General features: G+C 48.8%; 1 protein-coding gene across 3 annotated transcripts in view; it reads left to right on the top strand.

Moving 5' to 3' along the window:
• The first annotated feature begins 3,829 nt into the window (after positions 1 to 3,829).
• The window catches only part of COL15A1 (collagen type XV alpha 1 chain), a 106,035-nt gene continuing 99,658 nt past the window's right edge, over positions 3,830 to 10,206 (top strand). For all 3 annotated transcript variants that reach the window (XM_055087076.1, XM_055087075.1, XM_007101829.4), the window contains exons 1-2: positions 3,830 to 3,924; positions 4,007 to 4,092. In XM_055087076.1, the coding sequence (XP_054943051.1) occupies positions 3,914 to 3,924; positions 4,007 to 4,092 (97 nt within the window). In that variant the 5' untranslated portion in view covers positions 3,830 to 3,913. The remainder of the gene's footprint in view (positions 3,925 to 4,006; positions 4,093 to 10,206) is intronic.

The raw sequence follows: 10,206 nt of genomic DNA, 5'->3' as shown, positions 1-10,206 counted from the left end.
TTCACAGTTCCCACCTCCAGGCCCAACTTTAAAATGAGAGCCCTGATTGCCTAGGAACATGGTCTGGCTTCCCAGGTGAAATAGGTACAAAATTAACAATATTAACATGCATCATTTCCAGTCATTTGTAGGAAAGAAATGTGCTTTGGGGACTTACATCTTTAGATTCTAGTGAATTCGATATTATCAGGTACTTACACAGAACCAACAAAATATGAAATGTGCACATACGACTTCCCTGCCAGAATAATAAAGGAAACTGCTTCTTTATGCATATGTATCTTGGACTGATAAACTGGACCACTATCAAGCCCACTAATCAAAATACAGCTATCCTTTCATCCATCAGGTAACATGCATAACTGAGGGGGACTAGGTTTTTTCATCATGGCGTTTTAGTTTTCATTTTTTCAGGGTAGGTATACTTAATTTGTATATTAAACATGTAGAAATATGTTCTTCCACATCTTTCTTGAAACGTGCTCCCCTTCTCTATCTATATATGTTTTCCCCCCATTTTTAACTGAGATATGAATGCTCAATCTATTCCACTTTTCTCTTTCTTATAAGAAAAGGCAGGGCTTCCCTGGTGGTGCAGTGGTTGGGAATCTGCCTGCCAATGCAGGAGACACGGGTTTAAGCCCTGGTCCGGGAGGATCCCACATGCTGCGGAGCAACTGAGCCCATGCGCCACAACTACTGAGCCCATGTGCCACAGCTACTGAAGCCCACCCACCTAGAACCCATGCTCCACAACAAGAGAAGCCACCGCAATGAGAAGCCCACGCGCTGCAACAAAGAGTAACCCCCGCTCGCCACAACTAGAGAAAGCCCGTGTACAGCAATGAAGACCCAATGCAGCCAAAACTAACTAACTAAATAAATAAATAAAATAAATTAAAAAAAAAAAGAAAAGGCAGAGTGCATATGTGATGATAAATGGCAAATGATTCTTAGGCTTGGTGTTGGGGAACAATAGGGATGCTAGGGATCACGGCAAACTGGAGAACATGGCCTTGACTGAAGGCAGCCACCCGCTTTTCATGCAAATCAATCACTGGCACAGGGAATGCAAGCCCCATGTTGCCAGGTTTTCCAAAAATTTAAAAAGAAGCCAGAATTCTGGATTTTAATGTAAAATCAACTAATTATCAAATATATTGCTAACTAATTTAATTTGGAGGTTGACACCAGGCAGGCTGAACAAAACATATCTGTGGGACAAATTGAGCCCATGGCCACCAGTTCACAACCTGTGGTTTTAAGCGTCAAATAGAACAATAGAACTATTATATAATCATAGTTGGTGTGGCTCTTTCGAAGCAATATAGAATTATGTTCTTTTTTTTTAACATCTTTATTGGAGTATAATTGCTTTACAATTGTGTGTTAGTTTCTGCTGTATAACAAAGTGAATCAGCTATACATATACATATCTGCTATAGTACTAAGAAAATCAATTACATTCCCAGTTGATGTGGTACTTTATAAGCAATAAAAGATACAGAACTAATAAGGCAAATTCCTTATGGTTAGTCATTCATAATAAAATAAGGTATGTCCAGCACAGCATGGCTGCAAGTGGGAGAAGAATTCATATTCACAGAGAACATGAACAGAATAAGAAAGAAGCCTGACCGTTTGGTTAGAATGCACTTTGCCTTTTGTGTTAGCTTCATGTGGGGCCATCCTAGCTCCAGAGCTGCTTTGGCTGCTTTTCCCCTTCCTCCTATTTGCAACCCCACCCCTGCCCCCTGCAAACCCTCCATAGACCCCAGAGTCTGAGTTAACTTCATTACCGGGCTGAAGCCTCTCCTGCCTTCTCCAGACCATGCTGATTTTTCTTCCTTTTTTGAAGACTGTGTGCATTAATCCCAGAGCTGACCCCTCGCATCTGTACAGCACTTTACAGTGGACAGAGCACTGTGGCATCCAAGTGATTTCATCGACACTCCAGCCACCCACCCACAGCAGGATCATTACATCCATTTTATAGATGAAGAAATAAAAAGTCACACAAGGATTTGCCCAACTTCACTCTGCAGCCAGGGCCAGAACTGGACTGGAATCCAGGCTCCTGACCCCAGGCCAGAGCTCCCTTTGGAGCCCTCACTGCCCATGCTGACATTAACCCCTTCATGCATGAGTGCTCCATATCTCCAGTGCAATTTTGCTTTCAAGGGTGGGGAAATGGGTGTAATCCTCTTCTTCACAGACAGGTAGTGTGATGGAGTGGTGAAGAGCATGGGTGTTGGTACCTGTCATGCACTAGCTTGGGCACATTTTAAACCTCAGCTTCCTCATCTATGAAATAAGGATCATTGAAGTATCACCTATCCAGGGCTGTTTCGGGGATTGATTGTTATGAGTAAAGCATTTAGCACAGGGCCAGGACACAATCAGCACTCAATAAATGTTAGCTACAAAGTCCATCCCCATCCCATCTCTGCAGGGCTAACTCAGATTACCTTTTCACTTGGCAGGTGGTGACTTGCCAACTAGAAATGAAAACCAGGAAGTGACCACAGAGCCACAGCCCACAGTGGCTACTTGGTGCACCAGGAAGAGAGGCCCCTGGGCCTGCCTGGCTTCAGAACTCTCCGGGTCTCAGCTGATCTCAGTGGTGCCTCGTCTCCCCCAGATATCTTACACTACTGGGCCTGGTGGTAATCATAATGATAAAAAGCCACCATTTGAGGGTTTAGCCAGTGCCAGGCCCTGTGCTAAGATCTGTAGAGGTGGAATAGTCTGCCGTCTGCTCCCTCCCCCACAACCATGCACACTACCCGTGTGTGCTTCTGGAGGCTGAGACTGGTTCATCTGTCCCCGGTCACCACAGTGCCTGGAGCGGTATCTCACCTAAGAATTGTGTTCCTTCATTCGTCCCCTGTTTATTGGCATCTCCTACTGCCAGGTACTAGTTTAGACAGAGAACAAAACAAATATAAATTCTTGCCCTTCTGGAGCTTACATTCTGGTGGTGGAGGATGGTGGTGCCGGCAAAGTATAGAGGAAAACCTTGCAATAGTAGATAAATTTAAAATTTGTTATTAGGGTTCTCTTTGCGGCGTTTATTTACATGAATCACTTATACCGCCCCAAGGGGCCCATTCCTAGGCATTCAAGGGGGTTGTGTGTCAGGCGTGCAGGGCGGGGCACAGCAGTCAGGAGCCCATTCCAGCTGTGTGAACTTGGGACATTCACTGCGTCTCTCTGAGCCTCAGTTTCTTCGTTGTCATTTAGGGAAATCAGAGCGATTCCAGCCTTCCTGGGCTGGTGAGAGGATTTCATTGGCGCGTAAAGAGAGTGCTTTGTCTGCGGGGCAGCCCGGACAGGGACAGACGTGAGGGCCGGAGGAAGCTGCCCCCTGACCCACCAGAGCACGGGCGCGGGGCTTTTCTCGGTTACACAAGGCCGCCCGGGTGGAAGCCACGGCTGGGGGGCGCGCATCTGTCGAGGGGGTAAGGGGCGTGGGGAGGCGGTCAGCGCGGCCAGGAGCCACGGGACGTGAGTGCGCCGCTGCGGCGCTGCCCGAGGTGGGGCGCGGCGCGGCGCACGGGGGACCGCAGGGCGCGGCAGAGTCGGGTTTCAGAGCGCGGGTGACTCAGGGCGCGGGCCGGATCCTGCCCGCCGCTGCCCCTGCCCAGCGCCGCCTTTGTTCCTGGCAGGAAGGGAGAGCGGCCCGCGCGCAGAGCCCGTCGCCGTCCGTGGAGCTCGGCGGCCCGGTGCCCTCGGGAGCTCGCGGAACTGCGGGATGGCGCAAAGGTAGGACTCGCTGCCCCGCGCCCCGGCTCCCCCCCCAGCGCCGCCTTTGTTCCTGGCAGGAAGGGAGACGAGCGGCCCGCGCGCAGAGCCCGTCGCCGTCCGTGGAGCTCGGCGGCCCGGTGCCCTCGGGAGCTCGCGGAACTGCGGGATGGCGCAAAGGTAGGACTCGCTGCCCCGCGCCCCGGCTCCCCCCGGCCCCTCCCGGCCGCCTCACCTTCTCGCCCTCCGCCACTTCTCGCAGGAGGGACACGCAGTGTTGGCGCCTGCTGTGGCTGCTTTCCATCTCCGCGCTTCTCCCCGCTGTCACCCGGACCCGCTCCGCGACAGGTAAGCGGCCCGGCCCGAGGGTGGCACCGGCTACCTCCGCACCCGGGGGAAGTTGGTTTGGGCTGCGGGCGCGGCTGCGGTGCGCGCCTCATTCCTGGACATAAAAGGCAGTCCTCGCCTCTCGGTGCGCACTGGTGGTTCTGCCACGGCTTCCCCGGGCGCTGCCGGGGGTTCGAGGGGCGAATGGGAGTCTCTGGGCGGCCGGAGCGGGTGGAGCGCTGTCCGGGCACCTGAGGTGTCTGAGCTAGGCGTGGCCCTTCCAATCTTGGGCAGAGGGGGACTTTGGAAGCCCAGTGACAGCGCCAGCGGCTCCGCGGGGACAGTTAGCTCCAGCTCACCCAGGGCCCGCGCTCAGATCGCGCGTGCTGGCTGGCTCGTTGTAAGGGCAGATCTGGTGCCCTCTGTACAAGGTGCGGAAGCTCGACCGCCAGCTGAGACACCCGGCGCTTTGCCGCGCAAGAAATAACGGGACTGGATTGCCCTGATGCCTAACTTAGCCCTGAGTTACCTGGGGAGTCCCATCCGTCGTGGGCAGTAACTCCATGCGTGATGGGAAGAGCTATGGACTGGGGACCAGGGGATCTGATACCTTCTGTTCCCAGGCCTCACTTTCCCCACCAGGACCCAGAGGCGGTTGTACGATTAGTGGTCTGAGTTAAAACAGTTTTGAGTTACAGTGTGTTCAGGCTTCCTGGGTTTGAATTGTGGCTGTGTTAGGTGCCATTGGACAATGAATTTCACCACTCTTTGCCTCAGTTTCCCCATCCAAAAAAGGGGAATACTTAGACGACCTTTCCTCCTAGGAATGCTGTGAAGATTAAAAGAGATATTAGAAATAATATGCTTTCCACACCATGGCACATACTGGGCACAAAATAAGTGATCGAAACTACAGGTTGATCCTTGCAATAGCTGTGTTGGAAGCAATGCAGGCATTTTTACAGAAGAGGACACTCAGGGTGACAGAGGCTTAGGAACTGGCCTGTGCAAAAGGCAGGGCTTGGGTGCCAAGGTGTCTAGACTCTGGTCCTTCCCTGCTCAGCCCTTTCTCCATGCAGTTTTGCAGGAGAGCTACCACTCTCCAAATAGTAGCCTCGGACTGCTTTTGGATTTAGGAGATTAGTACACAGTCTCCATAGAATAAGTGTGCTGGGTGACGGGGTTTGTGGGCGGGGGATGGACACAACCTCTGTCTCTGTGAAGGAAACTGAGGACTGTTGGGTGGCCATGGTTAACTCTTTGTGTGCTGAAGGAAGCCTGGGACAGCCCAGATCCTTGCCTTCTTGGGAGCAAGACTCAAACACAGTGACAACTTTTCCTGCCAGAGCATCCAGCCCGGCATTTCTTGCAGACCGAAGGGCAGCTGGAGCGCAGTTTTGGCTTCTCAGCACCGTGGCCCGTGTCGGAACGTTGCAGTTTTGCATGTGATATAAGGTACTGCCAACTCAGCGGCAGAGGGCAGCTTCAGGTTCTGTGGTCTTTTGTGAACTCTGCTGCAACCCCACCCCCAAAATGAAGAAGGTCTGGAGAAAGAAAATTTGGTGTTTCTTTCTCCTCCTGCGTTTGTAGGCTGGCTCTCTGGATGCCAGGTCAGGGCTGTTTTTCTAACACCGAGGAAGTCCTGTGCCTATCCTTAATGTAAAAAGAGAGTGCCAGGAAACCCTCAGGAGAAGAATGAATGATTGTTGTGTTTTAATTACTGGCTAAATTTTTGGTTTTCTCTAAAGTTAGGAATACCCATTACTGATGGGTGATTGATGGATATGCAGTGTCCCTCGAGGGGAGAATCTTCCTAGACCTGAAATATCCTCCTGCAAACTAAATCTGGCATGAAGTTTAATAAGGCTAACACTTGTAAACCACTTCATATATGTGATATGTTCATCCTTCATTCACCCAATCATCACAATCACTCCAGGAGCTGGGTACTGGGACTGTGCTTCAGATGAGGAAACGTGGTCCAGAGACCCCAGGCTTCTCAGCTCCTGAGGGTTTTCTGGCTCACCCTGTTTAAAGAGACCCTTGTCAGTTGGCTCCTTGTCCCTTGCATCAATCCTTGTGCCCCTAGTGGGTGAGGGCTGAGCTGGTAAAGTTACAGTGTCACTGGAATGCCTGCTCTTTTAGAAGATAAGGAAGTTGTTGTGAGACAGGGGCAGTGGTATCATAACTAATTTGTTCCTGATAACAAGATGTTAATATGTGCAGATGATCTACTTTTCTTTAAACTGTTTTATTGTGAAATATAACATCTATTCAGAAAAGTGCGCACAAAATTACAGTCCCATGATTTCTCACAAAGCAAACTTTCATGTAAGTGGGTCAAGAAATGGAATAGCCCCCAGAAGCTCTCCTGTGCCCCTTGGCTGTGATTATTCCCTCCCTCCCCTCAGAGGTAACCATCCCCTTGACTTTTATGGTGATTCCTTCCTTCCTTTTAGAAAATAATGTTAGTACCTAAGCATGGATCCCCAAATTCTGAAGTTCAGTTTGTCTTTTTTTTTGAACTTTATACATGTGGGGTGTCTCCTTTGGTGTCTGGCTTCTTTCCCTGAATATTAAGTTTTGAGATTCATTTATGCTGTTGCATTTCACTGTAGTTAATTCATCTTCCTTTCTGTACAGTATCCCACTGTATTAATTTACTTTCCATTTGTCCATTTTTTTTCCAATGACATTTGGGTGGTTTCCATTTGGGGCTAATATTGTAGCGTGTCTCTGACATGCTGTTTGTCCATGTCTCTTTGTGCACATGTGCACACATTTCCGTTGATTGTACACGTGGAAGTGCGGTGCTGGCTGACAGGGTAGGCAGGCCCTCCAAATGAACAATGGCAGCATGGCTTCCACTACGGTTGTGCCAGGGCTCACGGCCATCAAGCTGGTAGGAGAGCCTCTGTTTCTTCGCATCCTCACCAGCACTTGGTGTTGTCAGTGGGCTTAACTCCAGCAGTTCTAATGGGTGCACATTAGAATCTTACTGTCGTCTTAATGTATGTTTTCCTGATTATTAAGTCGATTACCTTTTCGTATATGTATTGGACATTTGGATATCTTGATTTACTTTTTTAAATCGAGGTGAAATTCGCGTAACATAAAACTAGCCATTTTCATAATGACAATTCAGTGGCATTTAGTACATTTTCAATGTTGTGCAGCCATCATCTCTAGTTCCAAAACCTTTTCATCACTCCAAAGAAAACCTCATTCCCATCAAGCAGTCCCTCCCCATCCCCACTCCACCAGCCCGTGGCAACCACAAAACTGCTTTCTGTCTCTATGGATTTACCTGTCTTGGATATTTCATGTAAATGGAATCATACAATATATGACCTTTTGCATCTGATTTCTTTCACTTAGCGTGATGTTTTTGAGGTTCATCCACGTTGGAGCATGTATTAGGACTTCACTTTTTTATGGCCAAATAATAGTCCGTTGTTTACCGCAATTTGTTTATCCATTCTTCCATTGATGGAGACTTTTGGGCTCTTTCCTCCTTTTGGCTATTATGATTAGTGCTTTTATGACATTTGAGTACATGGATTTGAGTACTTGTTTTCAATTATTTCAATTGTATACCTAGCAGTGGAATTGCGGGATTATATCATAATTCCATGCTTAAATTGTGGGGAACTCCTAAACTATTCTCCACAGTGGCTGAACCATTTCACATTCCCACCAGCAGTGTACAAGCATTCCAGTTTTTTCATGTCCTTGCCAACACTTGTTATTTTCTACTTTTCAGATTACAGCCATCTTAGTGGGTGTGAAGTGGTATCTCACTGTGGTTTTGATTTATATTTCCTGAATGACCAATGATATTGAGCATCTCTTCATGTGCTTCTTGGCCATTTGGGGGAAACTCTAAATACCAGTCAGGGCAGGTTCAGGTTTTCCCTCTAATCATCTCATTTTTTTTTTTTTTTTTTTTTTTTTTTGTGGTATGCGGGCTTCCCTCTGCTGTGGCCTCTCCCGTTGCGGAGCACAGGCTCCGGACGCGCAGGCTCAGCGGCCATGGCTCACGGGCCCAGCCGCTCCGCGGCATGTGGGATCTTCCCAGACCGGGGCGCGAACCCGGTTCCCCTGCATCGGCAGGCGGACGCGCAACCACTGCGCCACCAGGGAAGCCCTAATCATCTCATTCTTGATGGTGACCAGCTGATGTGCTTTCCTGAGAGAGAGAGAAGGGGGTAAGAGTCACACCTAAGATTTTACATCACTGGCCTCCCGCCTTACCTGTGCCCCAGCCTGTAATGAACTCATGTTTCTCACATACCATTAGAAGTTGTGATGAATATGAATGATTGTAGTGTTTTAATTACTGGCTAAATTTCTGGTTTTCTCTAAAGTTAGGAATGCCTGTGGTGGCATAATGTCCTGCCATTATATGTTTTACAGCAGAGTTAAGGCTGAAAACCCCTGGCACACTGAACCACACACAGCTCCCCATGTATATTTGGGATTTTGCAGCCCCCTTGACTTTGCACAAGGTGTGATGAATCTCCTTGTCTAAAATACACTCCCTCACCTTGTTTTTCTTTAGGGCCTGATTCTACCTCCCAGCTTAAACAGCACCTCTTCCAGGGTGCCTTCCCTGGATCTCCCCAGCTAAGCTTTCTCATCACTAAACTGCCACAGCCCTTCACCTGTCTCTCCAGGCACCAGCCACTGTCCCCACTGTACTGACAGTATGTTTATTTCTTTCTCCTTCCTATGAGAGCACCTTGAGGGTGTGGATCATGCCTCATTCATCCAGAGTTCGCCACGTGGACTTTGGCCATTTTGTCATTATGATAAATAGTGCTGCTGGGAACATTTTCAGACAAATGGCCTTTGTTTTCTTTTGGGATTATTTCCTTTGACTAGATTCCCTCAAACAGATTTGCCCATCAAATAACAGAACTAATTGGATAGTTCTTATTATCTATTTAGATGGATCTTTCTGAGATACAAATTGAATCATGCCGCTCCTTAGTTTAATTGCTCTCTCTGGGTTCTCCACGTACCTGGGATGGAGTCATGCTCCTTGCCCCCAAGTACCCCTGGTGGTCTGGGCTCCGCCTACCTCCTGTTCTCTACTCACACAATGTCCCTCTTGACTTGGGCTCACACCAACCGCTCGCTGGCAGGTTTCTGGATGAGATATTCACTGTCCCACCTCTGTGTCTTTGCATGGGCCAGTCCCTTCTTGAGAATGCCTTTCCCCTTTTTCACCTGGCACCTCCTCATTCATCCTTTAAGATTACTCTCTGGGAAGTCCTCCTGTTCTACCAGGCATGTTGAGTGTCTCTCCTCTGGGCTGACACTGTATATCACCATCTCTCAGTCACAGGGCTTCCCAGACTGGACCATGATCATTGATTACTTATCTGCCCCCACCACTACACAGGAAGTTCTGTGAGGTGGGGACTGGGCCTTGCCCGACTCTGAACCCCAGAACCTACAGGGCCTGGCACAGAGTGGCCGCTCCCCAAACTCTTTCAATGAATCAAAGAGGGAATGAATGGGCAGGTCCAGACTGTGGTCTAGAGAGAATGTGCCGATTTACCATGTCCTCTGCAGTGTCTAAGTCATCCTGAGTCTTTCATGGCTCTGCCAGCTGTGGAGTGGCCATGGCTGAGTAATCAGGGCACGTTATAGGGCTTTTAGTTTTCTTTTCTTTAATGACTTTAATAACTGATTAGGTTGGAATTTACACTAATGTTACTTTGCTCTTTATCTTTTTTTTTCATTACATCTATTTGTGTAAACAATTTATTTTCTAGCTTATCCCACTCATCTTATTCCTGAAAGCCTCTATTTTGTCAAAAGCTGCACGTTTATCTTTCTGTGCTAGCTAAATATATGAGCTTATTTTCGAGTTTTCTTTGAATGTCTACAGCTTGATCCATTTAAAATGAACCATTGAGGGGCTTCCCTGGTGGCGCAGTGGTTGCGCGTCCGCCTGCCGATGCAGGGGAACCGGGTTCGCGCCCCGGTCTGGGAGGATCCCACATGCCGCGGAGCGGCTGGGCCTGTGAGCCATGGCCGCTGAGCCTGCGCGTCCGGAGCCTGTGCTCCGCAACGGGAGAGGCCACAACAGAGGGAGGCCCGCATACCACAAAAAAAAAAAAAAAA

This window comes from Physeter macrocephalus, chromosome 9 (genome assembly GCF_002837175.3).
Source record: "Physeter macrocephalus isolate SW-GA chromosome 9, ASM283717v5, whole genome shotgun sequence".
Lineage (NCBI taxonomy): Eukaryota > Metazoa > Chordata > Mammalia > Artiodactyla > Physeteridae > Physeter > Physeter macrocephalus.
Note: the sequence above shows the minus strand (reverse complement) of the source record. Positions and strands in the feature narration are given on the sequence as shown.